The 22,782-nt window shown below is 42.5% G+C and overlaps 1 protein-coding gene across 4 annotated transcripts in view; it reads right to left on the bottom strand.

Annotated features, from left to right (window-relative positions):
* MTUS1 (microtubule associated scaffold protein 1) overlaps nucleotides 1-22,782 on the bottom strand; it is a 201,060-nt gene that overhangs the window by 104,065 nt on the left and 74,213 nt on the right. For 3 of the 4 annotated variants that reach the window (XM_045017626.1, XM_045017624.1, XM_045017625.1), the window contains one exon: nucleotides 15,300-15,404. In XM_045017626.1, the coding sequence (XP_044873561.1) occupies nucleotides 15,300-15,404 (105 nt within the window). Of the gene's footprint in view, nucleotides 1-2,062; nucleotides 2,522-15,299; nucleotides 15,405-22,782 lie in introns of those variants that run through there. The other variant, XM_045017628.1, reaches the window with a different exon arrangement.

The raw sequence follows: 22,782 nt of genomic DNA, 5'->3' as shown, positions 1-22,782 counted from the left end.
TGGAGGCAGATTTTATTCAGATGTCCACTTAATGCTAACAATTAATTAAAGATTATTTTTAAGACTGCAATATGATACTGGAAATTTAAATTGATTACAACTATATACAACTATAGATTCACTGGGAATATTCAAGGCCCTTTATTATTGTTTAATGTTTCCTGGGAATTTATTAGTATTTATTAAAAAGAAACTAGTGAAAATCAGTGAAAAAAACTCAGTTATTTGCATAAATACTAGGGTTAATATTGGGGGACAGGAAGACAAAAAAGCAACAAATGTGTATTTAAAGTAAAATCAGTTTACTGCTTTTTTTCCCCCCATGAACTCTACATTAACAGTATGCACACCTGCATTTGCACATGTGTAAGAATCTTACACTACATTGCCTTACTTTAAAGGGACAGCCTTACATTTACACTTAGTCTAATTTATTAATATAAACATCTAATGTAATCTATTGGATTTTCTTGTCCACAAGTAAGAATCCCAAAATTCAGGTTAAAAAAAAAATCAGTAAAAGCAAATACCTTTTGTAAAACCCAGGAAGTTTCCGGCGGGGGGGGGGGGGGTTAAGGGGGGAGAGAAGAGAAGTAAAAACCACCAACAAAAGAGCTTAGGTATATTTTACTATGTTAAAATATACAAATTCAGGTAACCAATAAAGAATAAGTTTAAGATTGACTGATTTCTTGCATTATTGCTAGACCTATACTTCCGGAGACATGCTGCCTGTGAAGACACCAGACTGTAACATTCAGATACGTGGAACAGATATGGAAATTTATCCATTAAGAGTTTTGCAACATCAAGTTACATTAAAGTTATCTTGTGATTTACATTACACACATGAAAGTCTGCTTGGAGATTTTATGTTGCATTCAACCTCCTAACTCATTTTAACATTAAGTGGGAGCTGAGAGAGACAGACATTAACTTGCCAAGAGATGGATAGAGGAGGAAAAAGAGGCCATGATAAAATGTAAGCAGACATAGGAAATGCCAGGAGATATGAGAAAACAGTGACTAGTAGAGCTAAATGGCCTGTCAAGGAGACCCAGAGATTCCACGAGATGTTAGAAGAGATGAATGGTGGCCAAGAGAGAAAGGAGATGCCTGGGAGGCAAAACTAGACACAGGCAGCTGCACAAACATATATTTGGGGGGAAGGGGAAAGGAAGATAGGTCAGACAAATAAAGTGGGGGTGGGAGAAGATTTATTTATTTAACTTTCCCCTGGCTAATATAGACCCCATATATAGCAATTGTTCCACAAAAGGAATTTCACATAAAAAAAATCAACAGCATCCATAATCATTTATATATTGTATATTTACTAGATAAAAAACATGTGACTTATTGCTTAGGAGACAATTCACTGATGATAAATCAGATTGCATTTCTTTAAGAAAATTTTCAAGTATTTTTGCTACAATATACTGTAGCTAGTCATAACAAATGAAAACACCTGTATTTCCAATCACATTGATATTAGGGCTAAAATTAAAAAGGATTTTCTTTAAGCATGAAATTTACTCTCCCTACTTACAAACCATGAAATATCTAAAATATTTTTATATCTAACAGGGATATTAAGATACATTGTAGTCAGGCAAAATTACATAACTCTCAAGAAAAAGCTACACAATGTGATTATGTACTCTTTCCCCCCCTTTAAGGGGCAGAGAAGGGAAAATATCACAGTAATTATTTTTATGTTATGAGTAAATACAGAGACACTAATGGTGATCAATTTCCAGATTCTATTTCAGAATCTGGAGAAGCGTGTCAGTTCCAATTCTGAATTCCATAAACAAATAGAATACATGTTTTCTAGATGAGCAGTTCAAACACAAACACAAACACACACACACACACACGAAAAATCCAATATCAAACTGTCCACTTTTATAAACTAGGACTTGATTTCTATAAAAGCTATAGGTTTCTATGAAAAATGAAATGTTTCATGCCCAGAATATATTTTAATTAACAGGCAGCTGCAGAGGTAAACAAGATGTCCCCCAAGCACACACTAAGTACAGGGTTTAAAAACACAAACCTGTATGAAATATAACTGTGCTTTTCCTATACCCAGAAGGAAGTCGAAGGTTTCGGAGCAGTCCCTTTGCAGTCAGTTGCACATGCATGTTGGATAAGGAAAATTTCGGGGACCATAACATGTCTTCAGAGCAATTGGAAGACAAACAAGAAAGAAACAGCCTCCATATACTGTGTCATACTATATATTTAAATTCACCACTGATTGAGGCCAAGCTATATTTGGCAAGGAAAACAAGACTAGAAAGCAAATATTCCTCATTCCTTCACTGTCATTCCATATTCACAGACAAAATAAGAACGTGAGAAAGCGTATATCCACAATGCAAATGCTGCTGGCAGCCTCTCTCCACACCAGATGTTGCAGAAACAAAGCTTGTCCTCAGAATAAAACCTTCTCTTAGTGATTCAGAAGACCAGCAGCCTCTGAATTACATCACACTGTTCATGCTTCATCTGTTACCCGACTCAGTGGGAATGAAGACCTAGCAGGAGGAGGAGGAGGAAAAAGTAGGTGGTCTCCAAGCTGAATATCACCCAATAATGTCACAGATCATGTAATTGTACTTCAGAGACTGTTAAGGAAAAAATTACTTTAATATTCCTGAAGGCATATTTTAGTTCTCCTCCCCACTCAATATCATCAAGACTTGTTTCATCTCATCTAATTCTGATTCCATTCTGACCATTTTCTAATTGACTTGAATTTATCCCAACAACTTGATTTAATTATGTTTCATGTTTTCTAACATACATCAATCCTTACAAGTCCACATAAAATAATGCTATTCTGTACAAACAGAATAATATTTAGAAAGCTAAGTATCATTCAGTTTTGTGGCCTGGCACTGCAAATTTCAGTGTACTGGGATAAGATCAAGGGAGTACTAATCTTAATTTAGTATATGACAGAGTCTGGACTTCAACAAGAAACCAGTATTTCTAGATTCGGCTGTAATCTGATAACTGATTGATTCGAACAGTACTGTAAACCACCATTATGCAAGTCCTTGCACAACATGCTGACTTAGTATGTATTTAAATAACTCAAAAGGTTTATATTTTTCCACTCATTTATGATGCAAGTTATTAAATCATTCTACCTTTAAGTAGAAAGAAATGCCGTCAGATTTCTAGGACCGTAACATAGCCAAACAGGAAAAAAAAAATTATTATTTTTAAAATCTGGAGTTGAAAGCTAGAAAGCAAAGAACAGTAGTCCAACGGGATTTACTAGGAAATCAGGATAATAGAAACAAAACAAAAAATAAAACATGCTTTTTTGTGTCTAAAGTTTAACAGATTAGACTACTGGTCTCAGGCAATTTCTCACAATCAGTTTTCAGCATCCTCAGCCCACATGGCTGAGGGATGCGCCTTTCACAGAATTCCAAGAGCAATGGCCTCTGTCTCTTAAGAGATGGATGCCAAAATAGCTTTATGCTTCTCCTTGTATTTCTGAAAACTCACTGTTTTGTCCCCAGAGTCAGGATGACTCATTACTGTTCTCTTCCTGTTGACTGTATGTAAATAGGGCTTCCATTGCTTAATTTACATTAGAGACAGGGAGATAGTTACCATTCCATCTGACTGGGGAAAAACAAACAAAAAAATCCTGTTTTTCTTGTTTGATCAGAGACTTTAAAAGCACAGTATCTGTAAGTGTCCATAATTCCTCATATATAGTGTTAATCCATATATTTCACAGTTATATTAATCAGCAAAAGACATTGCTTGATATACTTTTATAGTACAATAACATTGTACTTGTTATTGTAATAGTACAACAACATTGTACAATCAGTTGATTCAACTGTTTATTCTTTAGGGGTTCAACATCCCTGTTCTCCTTTTGGGGTGTTTTGGACCCTGACTGTCAGTCAGTTTCCTTTTGCAACAGCACATTTTTATATGAACATGAATTCTAAAACTGAATGCTGCTCAGTACTAGATTTACACTGGTCACCTTTCACTTGCAAGGAACACAAACAGAGATGGCATTTTGTGACAAGAACATGCACAGTCTACACCCAAGGATACCCATGAGGATTACTGAGCAGCCCTCTGCTATCCAGTGAAGGATAAGGAGCAAAATATAGCAGGACACAGGATAAAAAAAGAAGTACAGGACACAGCAGAGGGTAAAAACAAAGAGGATGAAACCAAAACCAGAGAAGAGGTGCAAAGAAAGTATGTAAGAACAAAAACCTTTAAAATGGAACAGGGCTGCTGACTTGAGGTGGACAGTAGAAATACCAGCAAGTCTTGCTTCTGTTTTTCCTGGGTAGAGTAGCTGGTTATTAGAGACTAACAGGGCTAGGCGCTACCAACACCACCTCAACTGTAGTGGAGCCAGGCAAAGTGTTTCTCAACTGTGTTCCACTTATCACTTTAAAAAACAAAAAACAGAAAAACTTACAATTGGGAAAGGAAAGAGCACAGATTCACTAAAAAGCCATCAACTACACTTAACTTGCAAACAAGTTATTAGCATTACGTAAACCTAACTGGCGATATCTAGCTGATATAGAAGCAAATAAGGCTTCTGTTAGCTGTGATTTGTTATCAAGTATTCTGAAACTGAATATTCAGGATAAAGTCCCAAGGGGTAAATGGATTCATCTTCCATCCATAGATTTCAACATGCTTTATGAACAAAGTTAGTTTCAACACCCTGTGAGGTAGGGAAGTATTAAAGATGCCATCAAGGTTTTCCACCTGAATCCACATGTGGAATTCAGGAGCAAGGAGCTCCCTCAACTGTGTTGACCCTCTGAAGTTAATTACTGGTAGGTGCGCCTGACATAGCTGCTGGTGGGGAACAATACCTTCGGTTTTGCTGTCACCAAGGGCTGGTCTACACTCCCTCTTATCAGTACAGTTAAATAACTGCAAACCCTTATATGGATACATTACATCAATTTAAAAATTAAATTTCTTTGGACAAGTGAAATATTAAATCATGTTTAAATCTGCTTGCGAGTCGATGTACAAAGTGGCACTGGTTTAACTACACTGATGCAACTTTAATTAAGAGAAATGTCTAAAAGGCAGCTTGCTGCTAAACTGAGGATTGTTGAATCTTGAGCAAAGTGATTTTGATTAATATCCTCTAATCTCAATGTAGTCTCAAAAGCAGCCAAGTGGTCATAATTGTGAACACATGCTTTATACACCCTCTATCAGAGGACATATTCCAACTAGTCTTGTTTAGGATATTATTTTAAGATGTCCACCTCTTTTAGAAAGAGGTAGCATGGAGACACTTTTGTGAGATACAGGGAGATATGGAAAGTTATGAATACATAGATGTCACAATTTTATAAAAACTGTAGGTGACCAGATCAGTGAAGGGACATTACTGTATATTGGTTTATTAGAATTTCATGTGCTACTACACTGATCTATTCTCTAATTCAGTGGGGTGTATGCACAAATGCAATACACAGGGTTCAGATAAAAACATGCAAACACACACCTGAAAGGCAATGTAACACAGATAGGCTCCTTGAAGCTATCTCCAAGCAGTTGCAAACATTTTGCCAGAGCTGGGAGTTACCAGATCAAAAGGTAGCTCGAGCCCTGCAAAGAGGAGTGAATTGCCAGAGGTTGTCCAGGGAGTTGCCAGTGAGCACTAACAAGGAGAGAAGTTTATAGGGAGCTAGTTGTACCAGAGTCCCCATGCAGAAGATGGTTACACACCCGGAAAGCTACAGTTTCATATAATATGTTTTAACATTTGCTTTCACCAAGAGGCTTCTGTTCTTAGTACTTGGTTTTAAGGAGGTTGTTCAGTTGCTGATGACCACTGTTACTGCCCTGGAGGGAACAGAATTGCATGGTCAGGATACCTGTCAGACCCACTGAAGTAAATTATGGTTGATACACAGGTAACTGCAATCCAGGGTGGGGTTTGAGTGGGAGAGTCATACTATTCCACCCCAACAGAAACAAGAAGCCTGAGATTGGAGATAGGATGCACTTGGAGAGACCAGGAGGAGTCAGAGGTGCAGTTAGCTTGGTAACTATGACAGCCTTAATTCCCTAGCAATAACAGGAGCTCTGTCTTAATTCTTCTGAGATTTCTCTAGCTGAATTGTGCAAGCTTCATGTTTTAATCTCCTAATATTAGTGCTTCAGCCTGTTTTAGTATACACAGCACTCTTTCTTCCAGAGAAATCCCATAGAAATTTAGAAAACATGCAGTTTGAGGGGGAACCCTATAATTGTACATGGAAAATAACAGCTCACTGCTATTCTAAGCAGAAGAAAAGTGTGGTTAATTTTTGTCAGTTTCACTGAGACCCACAACTCTGAATAGTATCACAATTTTATACTATTACTTGAAAGCTAAGCTGTATCTGAGATACTGTAGCTATTTGCATGGTCAGAAATATATCATTGCATCACTTTACATTTGGAAAGTTATTACATCCATAAGGCAGAAAATATATATATTTTTTAAAACAAAAGCTTAAATTCTGCAGAAATTCTTAGCTCTCCCTCTCTCAAACAAAGAATCTATTTACCATTGAAAAGTAAGTCTTTCCCAGTGGTGGTTGATGCCCAAAATATGTGGCGGAGCTGAGCTGCAGGTAGCAATGTGTATTCTACCATACCCTTCCTTGCAGATTGATCCTCTTTTTCAAATTGTGGCACTGGTTGGGACAAGATGGTCACACAAGTATTTTTGGTGAAGTGGGAAGAGAAAGGGGTACTCTTTGAGTATAAAAAATTGGGACACTCAAGGGCAGGATGTTGCTCTAAGTCCCTTCTCCTTGTCCTCCCTCTTACACTACCATCTCCTTTCACATACCCAGTTTAACCCACAACCTCATTCACAAAATGATAATTCCCTGCTACATTCATATACCCACACACCATGCTCTTCACCTTCTACTTAGAGCCAGTCCCCTTCCACCTGACTGTGCTGGGGGCCCGGGGAGTTTTTGCCTAATCAGCACCCATCAATCCAGTTTTGAAGTAGTCTTTAATTGAAGCTGGGTCTGGAAAGGCAGGAGCAGAAGCACAACGGAGTGTGCAAAGATACTGTTATATTCTGACTCTGGGCTGGCTGACCTGAATAGCCTCATACAGTCTGTATTCTCTGCAACTTCTCCCCACTGCCATGTATGGTCTGCTGCACAGCCAGATATACTGCAACCTGTAGGACTAAAGTAGCTGCAGTCTTTCCAGAAGTTGTTGGGTCAGCAGCCTTTTCTGCAACTCACAACACAAGCTGTACCACACAGCAGATGTGTGTGAATAACTAATTTTCAGTTTGCTGACCCAAACCAAAATTATTCAATTTTCAAAATGGCCAGTGAACTGAATTAATCCATTATTTCCCCATCTCAATTCATAGATAAGGGCAGAAGAGACTATTGTGATCATCTGTATAACAGACCATAAAACTTCCCTGAATCAATTCCAATTTGAACTGGAGCACACGTTTTAGAAAAACATCCAATCTTGATTTAAAAGTTCCAAGGATGGAGAATCTTCCACCGCCGTTGGTAAGTTGTTTCAATGATTATTTACACTCCCTTTTAAAAAAATAAATAAATCTTATTTTGAGTCTGAATTTGTCTGATTTCAGCCACTGGATCTTGTTATACTATTGTCTGCTGGACTGGAAGAGCCCTCTATTCTCTAATTTCTGTTCCCCAATTTCTGTAGACTGATCAAATCACCCCTTAACTGTCTTTTTTGAGCACCTTGAGTATCACTGTAAGCCATGTTTTCCAATCTTAATCATTTTCATAGCTCTTCTCTGTACCTTCACCGATTTATCAGCATTCTTGACACCAGAACTGGACACCACATTCCAATAGCAATTACACTAGTGCCAAATACAGAGGTAATGTAATCTCTCCACTCCTACTCAAGATTCCCTTTTTATACACCCATGAATCACATTAAACCTTTTTGGCCATAGTATTGCACTGGAAACTCGTGTTCAGCCAGGACCCCCCCAATTTTTTCCTCAACAGTTACTGTTTCCCCAAAGTCCCGCATCCTGCAAGTATGGTCTATATTCTTTGTTCCTGCATGCTTACACTTGGGTTTACTGAAACTCAGTTTTCGTGCACCCAGCAATCCAGATTGCTTTGCACCAGTGACCTGTCCCTGTTATTTGCAGATTACCACTCACCCAATCTGTGTATTAACTATAATAAATGAATTATTCTCTTTTCTTGTAGGTCAGTGATAAGTATTACCCAGCAAGGGTCAAGAACCAATCCCTTTGGGATTCCACTCCCAACACTACTCAATGATTCAGGGATGCTGGAACAATTTTGATAGTGGCTGTGATGAGAACCATTGACCAAAGTGTATACCCCTTATATAATGGAAACCACTTCAAGCCAGCAACTATGTAATGAATCTCCATTTACAATTACATTTTGAGATCGCTCAGCCACTATTATCCATTCAACATGCGCCATGTTGATTTGGTATTTATGATGCTGGCAGATCTTATGTCAAAGCCCCTAGACCTCAATGGTTTCCAGCTATGCATTTGTCAATATTCAATCGGCTCACCTGTGCACTAGTGTTGTTAAAACTGGTATTAGATTCATAGAGATGTGTTTAGTGTTTGGACTTTAATAAATGCTTGTGAGTTGCTGCATACATTAATCTCACTTATTATATCTGTATCCTATGTTACAAGGTAATTGTTAACTGTTCGTTCTGTTACTATGAAAGTATTTACTATGAAACTAGACATCCCCACAGTAGTTTACCGCAAGAGGTGTCATCTCCTGCCCCATAAAAGGCCTATAGACACCAGACAAGCCACTCTGGAACATCATCGGAAAAAAGACTATTTTTTCCCCACACCCATGAAGAGGGGACAAATACTCATCCGATGACAGCTTGAACTCTGGCGGAAAAGGAACAAAAATCCCTGTCAAGAAGAAATTGCCATTATGCTGCTTGGAATTTGGAGAGGGCAATAATTCCAAGCAAAAGGATCCCCAAGCTGCTTAGCCCTAAAGGACTTGTAGAGCTTGCACATCACAACAGCTTCTACTACTTTCTGGACCTTAAGACTAACTCATTTGTGTATATGTTTACCTCCTTTAACATTGTAAATCTCTCATTTCCTTTTCTTAATAAATCTTTAGTTAGTTAATTGTAGTATTGGCTACAAGCAGTGTCTTTGGTGTGTGATCAGAGGTGCAAAAGACCTGGGGAAAGCGACTGGTTCTTTGGGACTGGGAGTATTGTTGGGAATGGAGCCTGAAGCCCGAGGGCTGGAGCCTTCCACCCATCACCCAAGGGCGGAATCCTGACCCTGGGAAGGTGAGGAACTCACTGGCTGCCTGCTCCTCCAGCTTGTCTCCCCAGAGGGGGGCAGGGCCCAAACACTACTGAAGGCCTCCTCTCCCACCATCACAGCCCAGGCAGCTGTGGCTGCACGAAAAGCCCCCCCTGGTGGCCGCATGTGGCCATGGTGGCCGCATTTGAGAAATGCTGATATAGGAAGTGGTGTCTAAATTTAAATGCCAGCACTTTCTATTCAGAACCTCAGCTTCAATTATTGGCACAATAGCAGTCTACCTATCTGCAGAATTGCTATTGTGAACTAACATTAGGTTTTTAAGTTGTATCTAGGATTTCTAAAACAAATTGCTCAAATCAGTAGCTACACCACATACACAAAAATAGCACTGGAGTCATGCCTTAACTGCACTTTCACTGTAGACAGTGTTTTGGCTTAAAATACTGTACCTCCTTCTACGTATCCTTCACCAATCCAGCATTTCAGCTGTGGTCTACCAATCAGTGTGGATAGAGTGGACAACTCAAGGTCACGGCTGTTTTCACTCACAATATTTAAAGGTCTGTTAATCCTACAAATAGATACCTAAATGGAAAGTTAGGCCATGCTGCAGATAAGAACTCTGAACGCAGATTTTAAAACATAAGCAAGACCTTTTGTGCTAATGAGTGAATAAGCATATCTAGGCAAGTTACACTTCAAAACAGTCACCATCCTTAATAACCCACAGCTAAGCTCCAATGCAACAGGTTTTATAGTTTCTGTAAAATATCAGTGATTACTATATGAATCCAATTAATCATTGCCAAATCCCTCTGCCCTTCACAAAAGCCCCCACAAATTAATAAATTCATAATATTGTACCCATAAACCCCTGAGATTAAGTCCTTGCTGAGTCCTAGAAAAACAGTTCTTAGCTAATGGCCAAAAACTCAATTGTTCCAATTTTGAATAAAACAGAACCTGAATCCAAGCCAGCCCTGGATTTTGCCACTACTCATGCTCCACGTTAATGTACTTTTCAATTAGCTGCATCCTATTTCCATCTCATGTTACACGGAGGGGGATTGTTGTTTTTTTTTAAATCAAGTTCAGAATTTTTGAAGTATTTACGTTAGCAATAGAACATTATTTGTATAATGTTCTTGCTTTAAATTGTTCAGCAGGTTGAAAGATTTGACAAGCTCTGTGTTCTTTGCAGAGACTGGTGTTAAACCTCAAGTTCACAACTTCCTTTAATGAACGTAAATTTTATTTTCGGCATAGTAATAAGCCAGTGTTGTAAAACACGGCTTTCAGGCAAAATCCAGTTTGTTTGACGCTCATCATGACTGATTTAGATTTCAGAGAAAAACCCTCATTTGAAAACAATTTAGTTCTTATGATTGTAAAAAAGTCTTCCAAACATGAACAAAATGCAAAACCAGTGCAGTGATGTCTTCTCAAATCTGTAGAATGCCTGAAACTCAGATATCAACACCCTACTGATGATAGGACAATTAGTTTATATCTAAATAATGCCCCCAATCTGAGCATGAATGAACTACATATGCAAATAGTCAGAAGATAAAAACTCTATTCTAAAAGTTTTTTCCTCCAGCGACGTTAAATGCAGCAATAACTTCCCTAAGTACAAGTTTTATTACCACAGGTTGATTGTGATCTTTCTATTATCAGTAGGAGACTTTCTGTGAATCTGGCAGATTACAGGGTCCTTATGCCATAGATCAGGGGTGGGCAAACTATGGCCCGTGGGCTGAATACATCCTGCCAGCCATTTCAATCTGGCCTTCGAGCTCCCTCTGGGGAGTGAGGTCTGGTGCTTGCCCCACTCCGGTGCTCCAGTGGGGGAGCAGGGTCGGGGGCCACTCTGCACGGCTCCTGGAAGCAGCAGCATGGCTGCCCTCTGGCTCCTACATGTAGAGGCAGCCAGGGAGTTCCGCATGCTGCCCCAAGCGCCACCCCCATTGGCCAAGAACCTAAGCCAATGGGAGCTGCAGGGGTGGCGCCTGCGGACAGGGCGGCGTGCAGCAAAGCTGCTTGGCCCTGCCTCTGTGTAGGAGCCAGACGGGGGACATGCCCTTGCTTCCAGGAGCTGCTTGGGGTAAGCATCACCTGGAGCCTGCACCCAAGCCAAGAGCCCCCACACCCCAACCTCTCTGCACCAGCCCTAATACCCCTCCCACCCTCTGAACCCCTCAGTCCCAGCCCAGAGCACCCTCCTGCACCCCAAACACATCATCGCCTGCCCCACCCCAGAGCCTGCACCCCCAGCCAGAGTCCTCACCTCCTCCCACACCCCAACCCCAATATTGTGAGCATTCATGGCCCACCCTACAATTTCTATACCCAGATGTGGCCCTTGGGCTAAAAAGTTTGCCCACCCCTGCCATAGATATAGCATATGGACAATTAATAAAAATTTTACTTCGTCTTCACTGAGAGTGACACCCGCACAGTCGAGTCAAGGACGGAGGTCTAAAATGGCAAAACAAAAGCTTTACTTAAGAACTGCAGGGCCTCATTCTGCACGGCACTATCTGGCATTGAGCATTCAGTTATTCACATGATCTCTTTCTTCAGACTTTTCCTTGAAGCGTACTGCAGAACATCCAAAACAAAACCCCTCGGTATTCCTCACAATTTTTTTTCACTTTGATATAGCTCTATGCAATCTGATCAATAAGAATGAAAAACAAAAAAAGTAAGCTTCTGAAAAGGCAAAAAAAATTCATTAGAATAGCTTGCGAGCATAAAATGGTGCATGGTCCATAATTCCAAAGGGCAGGAAATAAAGTGTTTTAACTTGAGGATCAACTTTCACTGGCATGTGATGAATTATGCATTTCAGTGTATAAAGTGTGGCTCACTTGTTAGCAAATGAATGGAGAAACTCATTCCTCCCCCCCCCCCGAGATCTCTATTCCAGTCCAGATGCATAGGTTTAATTGCGCCCATTGCCAACAAATGGTGACAAAATAGCTAAATCTTGGTGAGATTACCCTTTCTGCTTCTCTGAACTGAAACTAAAAAGTAGTACTAGCAAAACATAGGTGACTGCAGAAACCAAAGTAAAACTCTATTCAAAGTCACTGTGCTAAACTGCTGCATCATGGCAAGGGTATGAACTTGTAATAGAAGATCTGGATATGTACTCAGAGAGTAGTTATTAATGGTTCCCAATCCTGCTGGAAAGGTATAACAAGTGCGGTTCCGCAGGGGTCTGTTTTGGGACCGGTTCTGTTCAATATCTTCATCAACGACTTAGATATTGGCATAGAAAGTATGCTTATTAAGTTTGCAGATGATCCCAAACTGGGAGGGATTGCAACTGCTTTGGAGGACAGGGTCATAATTCAAAATGATCTGGACAAATTGGAGAAATGGTCTGAGATAAACAGGATGAAGTTTAACAAAGACAAATGCAAAGTGCTCCGCTTAGGAAGGAAAAATCAGTTTCACACATACAAAATGGGAAGAGACTGTCTAGAAAGGAGTACGGCAGAAAGATCTAGGGGTTATAGTGGACTACAAGCTAAATATGAGTCAACAGTGTGATGCTGTTGCAAAAAAAGCAAACGTGATTCTGGGATGCATTAACAGGTGTGTTGTGAGCAAGACATGAGAAGTCATTCTTCCGCTCTACTCTGCGCTGGTTAGGCCTCAACTTGAGTATTGTGTCCAGTTCTGGGCACCGCATTTCAAGAAAGATGTGGAGAAATTGGAGAGGGTCCAGAGAAGAACAACAAGAACGATTAAAGGTCTTGAGAACATGACCTATGAAGGAAGGATGAAAGAATTGGGTTTGTTTAGTTTGGAAAAGAGAAGACTGAGAGGTGACATGATAGCAGTTTTCAGGTATCTAAAAGGGTGTCATAAGGAGGAGGGAGAAAACTTGTTCACCTTAGCCTCTAAGGATAGAACAAGAAGCAATGGGCTTAAACTGCAACAAGGGAGGTTTAGGTTGGACATTAGGAAAAAGTTCCTAACTGTCAGGGTGGTTAAACACTGGAATAAATTGCCTAGGGAGGTTGTGGAATCTCCATCTCTGGAGATATTTAAGAGTACGTTAGATAAATGTCTATCAGGGATGGTCTAGACAGCATTTGGTCCTGTCATGAGGGCAGGGGACTGGACTTTATGACCTCTCAAGGTTCCTTCCAGTCCTAGAATCTATGAATCTCAAAGAAAGGAAGCAGACAAGTAAACAAAAACAAACCCCCCCCCCCCCACACACAAAACCTCTTCTCCTGTGTACAAGATCAAATTCCAGACACTTGGAATCCTTGTATTGCTTTAGTAAAAGCCAATATGATCCACAAATTAAGGCCAAAAGTGATTTGTAATCTAGTTTGATCTCCTGAACAACAAGAGAATTCCTCACAGTAATTCCTGCATTAGGCCCATAACTTCTGGTTAGCTAGAGCACATCTTTCAGAAAGACATCCAATCTTCATTTTGGAGGTAGTAGTGTCTTCCAGAGACATGTAGCACCTTTCCACCCTATGTTGCATCCAACAAGCTTCTAGTTCTAGTGAAGGGACACATTAATGCTCCAGTGGCAAGTTTAGTATTCCTATCACAGACCTTTTATCTCTTTTCACAAAGACCCCATTAATCTGTTCAAGTGAGTTGGAAAGATCTTTATGTACAAGGGAATGTCCATCCAAGATTTATTCTGCCTCTATCAACTGGCTGGGTAAGAATTAGCTCCAGGTTTGTGGACTGGTATGAAATATAGGAGAGAGAAGAACTATTATACAAAACAGAAGCCTCAGGACAGAATTATTTAGAATATCAGCCACTTTTTTAACCTCTTGTCACTCTTCCCAATGTCACAAGTTGATACCAACATTTCTAGTTAACTGCAACCTACCATTCAAGCACAGCATGCAGTAACATATGCTGAGGCTGCTGCTACTAAAATAAAAGTCAAGAATTTGTCAGCACAAGCCATCAAAAAAGACAAGCTTCTGTTCAGCATGAATCTTCTATTTTTCCCAAACCACATCAAGTTTGTTTTAACAAATTATTGCCACATGACTAAACTGCAAAGTAACTATATCCAAATTTGTACCCACATGTTTCTTGTATGTTGCTTTTAAAAACTTCCATTTTGTCTACAAAGCATATGACAACAAATATTAGTACAGACTCTACAGTTTGGCAGCTGGATGGTCTAATAGCACAGAACTAAAGCACAGAGAAAAAGGTAAAATTGTATGTTTGAAACTTGAGTCTTCATGGTTTGTTACATCATACTAACTTCTTGTGAGGCTACTTAATTTAAGAATGAAACACTAGGATACTATACCAAAAGAATCTTAAAGATGGCATATAAGGATATATAATTGTGGGGACCTCCCCTTGTTATCCATTAACAACAATTTGGGGGAGAAAACAGATTTGAGAACTCACCAGAATTGAAACCCAACAATTCAGGTGAGGTCCCCACAATTAAATTCAGCATTTAAAAGGGTTTGAGTATCTGAGGCAGGGAGGTAAGGGGGCAGAGGTGTTATCTTAGAAATAGCCAAGCTCAGGAGCAAGCTCTGGCAGGGACTCCAAGCTAAACAAAAACTCCAAGAAGGGGCTAAATTTGGGCTGCATCTTGTATGTATACTCTAAGCAAGCATTATTCAAATCCTGCTTATAAAACATTTGTTTTTATAAATACGTGTTTATCTACATTTAAATTTGTGACATTACAGGCCCTTGAATCTTTTTTCCAGAAAATGAAAGGTTAGTATTTCACTCTGATGACAAAGAAAGTAAATTAGGGATTTCTGTATTGGGGACAGATTTGTGAAATCCATCTCCACTTTCAAAGTTTCAGCTACAGCTGAAGCTCTGCTAGAACTGGCAATCTTGAGCATTTCAAAATTGAACAGCAGAGCTCTCACTAAAGAAAGGGAAGACTGCAAAGTGTAAATGAGAAAGACTTTACCCAATATCTGGTTGCCTCTTGGCTCACTGGTTTTCCTTGCTGGAAGAAATGGTCCAGCTGATTTTGGTATACATTGATTCAGTGAACCAGACTTGTTCTTTGTTCCTAAAAAAACCAAAGACTTAGATTAGGTTTTTAAATTTAAAACTAGATCAGTGATAAGAACTTGTCCAATTTAAGAAAATAACTTAAGGTTGCTGATCATTTAAAACCCTGAACTTTAACTCTTTTTAAGAATCAACATACAGTTACAGAGGAAATTGATTCCGAACTACAGTCCCCTTTAGAAAGATTTTTAAAATGGCAGAACAATGACTTAGATGAATAAAAACTACTTTAAGTCAATTTTCTTTATTGAAAATTGAGAATGGAAAAAATAAGATACTTAAAATAGTTTTAAATTAATAAGGAGTGTTAGGAAATGCATTTTCAGATGTATTCCAAAATTAAAAATTTACCTTATTACATCTAAATATAGAAGTTGCAACTAACAGCAGCAAAGTACCACCACCTCAAGGCCCCTGCCTTTCATACTTAAAGATACAAGTTATTTTATAGCTTGTCATCCTCTCAAAGCTTTAATTACTTCTGTTAGTTATTCAGTGTTTTAAATCCAATTTTGTGTGTAGTGGTTTTCATGAAATTATCTCAAATTCCTACTTTTCACTGAAATACAATAATGTACACCACCACCACTCCTGACTTAAGACATGTCAGAATTCAGTAACCTGTTAGCCCAAAATGTGCTTGACAGAAGCATTTTAGCAGCAAGTATTCTAGAGAAAGCTTTTCAGCCATCTCCTATTACGCCACTTGATTTTGGCCACTGAATGAAGCTGCTACTCCATTCATACCATGTATGGCAGTAGTTCAGATGCTATATTGTACAAAGAAAGATTTAAGAAAAACCTGCACCTGGTCAGATGCATTTTATGGTTATGAACGGCATTATTAAGCTTGTCAACTGATGGAGAAGTCCTACATAAACTCACTTAAGAGTATGTCTATGCTGCAACTAGAAGGTGTGATTCCTAGATCTGGTAGACACACACTCTAGGTCCACTTGAGCTACAGCACTAAAATAGAAGTTGCTGTTACCCCAAATACATACTTAGAATCTCTGATGGGGTTGTAATCTCATGGCTAGCCCAAGACACCCTGGCCACACTGCTATTTTTAGTACCCTAGCTCAAAGAGAGCTAGAATGTGGGTCTCTAAGGCCTGGTCTACACTAGGACTTTAATTCGAATTTAGCAGCGTTAATTCGAACTAACCGCTCAACCGTCCACACCAGGAAGCCATTTAATTCGAACTAGAGGGCTCTTTAGTTCGAATTCGGTACTCCACCCCGACAGGTGGAGTAACGCTAAATTCGACATGGCTAGCTCGAATTAGGCTAGGTGTGGATGAAAATCGAACTTAGTAGCTCCGGGAGCTATCCCACACTGCACCACTCTGTTGACGCTCTGGGCAGCAGTCGGAGTTTGGATTCTCTGACCAGCCACACAGGAAATGACCCGGGAAAATTTGAATTCATTTTCCTGTCTGGGCACTTTGAATCTGACGTCCTGGCTGGACATCGGGGCGAGCTCCGCAGCACCTGCAACGATGCAGAGCTCTCCAGCAGAGGAGTTCATGTTATCTGTGAATAGAAAGAGGGATCCAGCATAGACTGACTGGGAACTCTTCGATCTGATCGGTGTGTGGGGCGAGGAGTCTGTGCTTTCGGAGCTGCGCTCCAAAACAGGGAATGCGAAGACCTACGAGAAGGTCTCCAAAGCCATGAGAGACAGAGGATACAGGCGGGATGCAACGCAGCGCCGCGTGAAAATCAAGGACCCCCGACAAGGCTACCAAAAAATCAAAGCGGCAAACGGACGCTACGGAGCCTGCCACCACTGCCCCACCAGTGACCGTGGACTCTGACGATGGGACAGTGTCGATGGCCAGTTCCTCGGTGATGTTCGCGGACGGGGAAGATGAGGAAGGGTTTGTGGAGGACGAGGCAGGCGAGAGCGCTTACAACGCTGGTTTCCCCGACAGCCAGGATCTATTCATCACCGTCACGGAGATCCCCCAACAACCCTCCCCGGCCATTAACCCGGACCCTGAATCAGGGGAAGGAGCAGTCGGTAAGTGCTTTAACCATGTTAACTTTTATTCTTAATATAACAGGAATCTTAACTGTGTGAAAAGGAGGTCTCTCTAGATATGGGGATAGAACAGAAATCATCCTTGGAGATCTCCACGAAGCTCTCCTTGCGTTAATCGAAAAGCATCAGCAGGAGGTTCCTGGGGAGAGCTGCCTTATTGGGTGCTCCGTGGTAGCACAGTTTTCCGCGCAAGGCTTTCATGAGGTACTCAGGGAGCACTGCCTCCCCGAGCACGGCTGCATCGGGCCCTGGTTCGTGCTAGCTTTCACGCAGCATGCGCTCTCTATCTCCTTCAGTGACCCTCCTCAGGGTGATCTCGCTCGGAGACTCCTGCATCTAATTAGGGTAATTACTGTAATTTTACGCCTGGTCCAAAGTATTTTTAAAAAATCTACGGACAGACGGCATAGCACAGACTCAGCACGCAGCTGCGTGACGAGCGTAACGGAAAGCCAAAGAATATAATGGACGCTCATGGAGGGAGGGGGGAATGAGGACGCAAGGTATCCCACAGTTCCTGCTGTCTCCGAAAAGTATTTGCATTCTTGGATGAGCTCCAAATGCTTCTAGGGTCAAACACAGTGTCTGCGGTGGGTCAGGGCATAGTTCGGCAATTTGCGCACACACCCCACCCACCACCAGAAGTGAAAACAATCCTCTGTTGACTCTTTTACATGTCACCCTATCTTTACTGAATGCTGCAGATAGACGCGATGGTGCAGCACTCAACACCAACATCCTTGCTCCCCCCACGCTATGGATGGCTGATGGTACAGAAAGATGGAAATCCGTCCTCATCATCAGCCTATTGGCACATGGGGCAGTGCAAAAGGGCTGGTAACCATGCCGACTAGCATCAGTAAGGTCGATCAAGGGCGCCTGTCCCTAATTTTTGATGGCAGATGGTGCAATATGGCTGGTAACCGTCCTCATCATTGCAACAGGGGGCTGAGCTCCATCAGCCCCCACCCTTCATTGTAAATAAAAGATTCAATTGCCCCTGGACTAGCAGAGGGATGATGGGCTCCTTCATCCACACTCCTTAATGTCCTGCCTGGACTATCATTGCAGCTGGAGGCTTCCTTCCGCTCATTTCTCACAAACAAGTCACTGTGTCTTATTCCTGCATTCTTTATTACTTCATCACACAAGTGGGGGGACAATGGTATGGTAGCCCAGGAAGGCTGGGGTAAGAACGGAATGAACAGGTGGTGTTGTTGCAGGAGCACCCCCTGTGAATAGCATACAGCTCATAATTTATGCAGGATCGGACACAGAGCAGCTGTGCTCTCTGGTTCTATGATACAGTGGTTCTCTAGTACACTTGCCCATAATCTAGGCAGGACTGATTCTATTTTTAGATACCAAAAAGGAGGGATTGACTCAGGGAGTCATTCCCAATTTTTGCTTTTGCGCCCCTGGCTGCTCGGCCAGGGGCACTTATGACAGCACCAAATGGGGCAGTGCAAAAGGACAGGTAACCATGCCCATCTTATTACCATCTTATTACCAATTTATGGTATGGTAGATGGTACAATATGGCTGGTAACCATCTCTGCTGTCATGCAAAAGCAAAAGCATGCTGCTGTGTAGCGCTGCTGGACCGCCTCTGTCAGCGGCATCTAGTACACATACGGTGACATACACAAAAGGCAAAACAGTGTCCATGGTTGCCACGCTATGGCGTATGCCAGGGCAAATCTGGGAAAAAACGGGCTTGAAATGATTGTCTGCCGTTGCTTTCCCGGAGGAAGGAATGACTGGCGACATTTACCCAGAATCCACCGCGAAAATGATTTCTGCCCCAGCAGGCACAGGGGTCTCAACCCAGAATTCACAGAGACAGCCTAGACTCAGTTAATTGTTCGTAAAAATGTATCTTTGCAAGGAATTCACTCCGTTTCCCATCTCACAGCTTCCACTGTCTCCAGACCTGCCACAGCATCCCCCTCGCAGAGGCTGGCAAAGATTAGGCGGAGAAAGAAAAAGACAAGGGACAAGATGTTCGAGGAACGTATGGGCTGCTACCTAGCAGAGGCGGACCAGCAGAGCCAGTGGAGGGAGACCGTCTCTCTGTGCCAGCGCTCACACAGCGAACGGGAGGAGAGGTGGCATGAGGAAGACAAGCAGGCGACTGAAACAATGCTTGGACTAGTGAGGGAGCAAACGGACACGCTCAGGCGCCTTGTGGATGTTCTGCAGGACTGCAGGAGGACAGACACACCCTGCAGTGTATCTGCAACCGCACTCCCCCGCCACAAAGTCCCATACCCCCCTCACCGAAAATAATCAGGAGGAGGGGCGGCCGGGGACATGAATACTGTCACTGCACCACAGCACAGTGCTCAAGTACCCAAAAGCTCTCATACCCTACATTTGCCGAAGTCCTTCACTTCCAGACTCACAGTAGTCCCAATCCCAGTCCCATCCCCTAACTGTCTACTTAATTAATAAAAATGCTTTGCTGTTAATTACTGTTTCTGTTATGTTTTTTCAAAGAAGACTGTGTTTGAATGGGGGGCGTGGGGAAGGGGGTGGTTAATTGCATAGGACAGTCACCTTTCCTAGGGTACAGACACGGGGGCAGGATCAGCAGCGGGTCACACACACGGTGTAGTCAGTAGGCACCCTGGTCGGTTTTTGATGGTGGTTTCCAGGATCTGTGTGGGCGGGGGAGATGTGACATTGCAGCGGGGGAGGGCGGTTACAGATCTTATACAGCGGTCCTTGTCCTGGACCGCTGAGTCACGCAGCTGAGGAATCTGTATCCGTCCTCCTCCACCACAAGGTCACATATCCGCCCGCACACAGAATTCCATAAAGAGGGATGGCAGGCTCCGTTGAAAGAAGCATTCCGGCACTGCGGACCGCTCTAGGAGCAGGAGCCTGTCATTCCTTGAGTTTAGAGGCGGTCTTTACATCACCGTACACCCTACCCAGCACAGCCTGCGTCCCAGTTTCAACCCTTTCACGAAAAGTCATGAATAAAGAAACCTTTGTTAAGTAATAATGGGACATGTATTTTATTTTTACACGTGTGCTGGAAGTGGGGGTACCGGGGTATGTAACCGAAGAGGAAAGTCAACAGTAACTGGGTAAAGAAACAGGGGCAGGTTCAGCTTCTCTGTAAAGACACTGAACAGTCACAGGTCACGCTGCTCGCTGGTATTTGAAGAGTTCCTTGTCACTGTCCCAGGCGCCTGTATAGGGCTTCATGAGCAAGTGCATTAGCGGGCAGGCTGGGTCCCCGAGGATGACTATAGGCATCTGCACATCCACAACAGTTATTTCGTGGTCCGGGAAGAAACTACCTTCCTGCAGGCGTCTGAGCAGCCCACAGTTCCTGAAAACACACGCATCATGAACCTTGCCCGGCCACCCGACGTTGATGTTTGTAAAACGTCCCCTATGGTCCCCCAGTGCTTGCAGCACCATTGAAAAGTAGCCCAATTTCTCATCAGCTGACTGTGGAAGAGGTGGACGATAAAGTGCGAGGAGGAGAAAACGGCGATGATCGCAGCGGGCTCCGTGCTTGCAGTGCTGTGGCGTCCGCGCTGTCACTGACCAGAAAAGTGCACGAACAGATTGCCCGCAGGCGCTTTCAAGGAGGGAGGGAGGGAGGTTGTGATTGACGGTTCAATGACAACACTTACCCAAAACCACCCTCGACACATTTCTCCCCCCAGCAGGCATTGGGGGCTCTACCCAGCATTCCAATGGGCAGCGGGGACTGCGGGATAGCTTCCCACAGTGCACCGCTTCCAAAGTCGACGCTGGCCCCGTGAATGTGGACTCAGAAATTCGAATTAGTGTATTTAGTATGGATACACAAATTCGACTTCATAAGGTCGAAGCCACAAATTCGAACTAAGTTGATTCGAAATAGTCTTGTAGTGTAGACAAGGCCTAAGGGAGCTGGGAATTACACTTCCCAGCTGCAGTACAGACACTGCGTAAGTGGAGAGGAACCAGAATGAAATGTTTAACAAGAAACAGGAGATGGTGTTTAAAATAAACTACTTGCAGCAGCAGAGGTTATAGCACAAGTAACCAATCTCTGCCAAAAGCAAAAGCAAAAGCAGAGCTCTGATTTCTCCTTAGCCGGTAAGAGGAATTAGAAATGAGGGCAGCAGAAGGAGCTAGTGTCTGGTTGAGGAGTTTCTGGGCTCCTGTTGGAAGGTGGGGCAGTAACATCTGACGAGGGCAGGCTACGTATCTCAGCCACTAGGTACCCTACTCAATGACTGCGCATTCTCTCCATGGTCCCCTCACCCTTGGAAGAGTTAGACGACTACCTTTCCTCAAGCTCCCTCTCCTCTGTGGGTTGAGAAGGTCAGGGATGAGGTGAAGTTACATAATATGTGACAATAGATTTTGCATTAAGAAGTCTCTTGCAATGTTATCATGCAAGTAGAGTCCGAATGAGCTCTTCCCTGACATCTAGTGGTGAGCTGTGGAAAAGGACTTCAGGAGCTGATCTCGTTTGCATAGGCACACCCACCTTGCCTAGGTGCTCAGCATGATGGGATTGCTTGCAAATGGTCACTTTTGGCTGGTGCAGGATCCCCAGTCTCCTTGTTATTGGGGCAGGAGTAATAAAGCATTGTTATCCTTGCAGTGTGAATCAAGGGAAGCAGAACTGTATTTGGTATTTCCTAATTGAGGGATTCGTCCTCAACTAAATGGCAGTTGCTAGGCAAGGGATATGCATTCCAAAGCCCAGGGCAGGGGGTGGGGGCAGGTACGCGTATCTGATGGTATGAGCTTTGCCTAAGGGCCCCAGACATCATTTGACCCTTCCTTTCTCCACTGTGTAATAACAGAGCTGGTTTAGACTCAATTGAGAGTCTTGTTACAGGCTGCAGAGCTGAAATCATTGATACCTAGATCAAAGTATTAGACCTCCTTTGGAACAGTGTCTCTGATGCAAGAGACTGCCCCATGTGCACCAGCAGTGAGGATCTCCCATTGAGAGATGAAATCACTGAGAGCTGTGTTAAGAGGAGGGGCACTGAAAACATCTTGGTGCAGCCAGCAGGGCAGCTGGTGGAGAGATGGGGCCAGCAAGGCGGCTGTTGGAGGGTGCCAGAGCAGAGCCCCACAGAGAGGAGCAGTGAGTGCATGCCCAAGCAGTGGGGCAAGTAAGGTGCCTTCTCTCTCCCCCCTCCCCCACCAAGGGTGGGATGTGAACTCTGCAGATGCACCTCTGAACTGTGGTCTGCATTGTCCAAGGACAGCAACTGTGAATGGGGTGCAGAGAAGGGATGGGCATGTTAAAGGGACTTTTGGGTTACTGGACTTCAGACCCTGAGGGAAAAAGGACACTGCCC

This window comes from Mauremys mutica, chromosome 5, assembly GCF_020497125.1.
Source record: "Mauremys mutica isolate MM-2020 ecotype Southern chromosome 5, ASM2049712v1, whole genome shotgun sequence".
NCBI lineage: Eukaryota > Metazoa > Chordata > Testudines > Geoemydidae > Mauremys > Mauremys mutica.
Note: the sequence above shows the minus strand (reverse complement) of the source record. Positions and strands in the feature narration are given on the sequence as shown.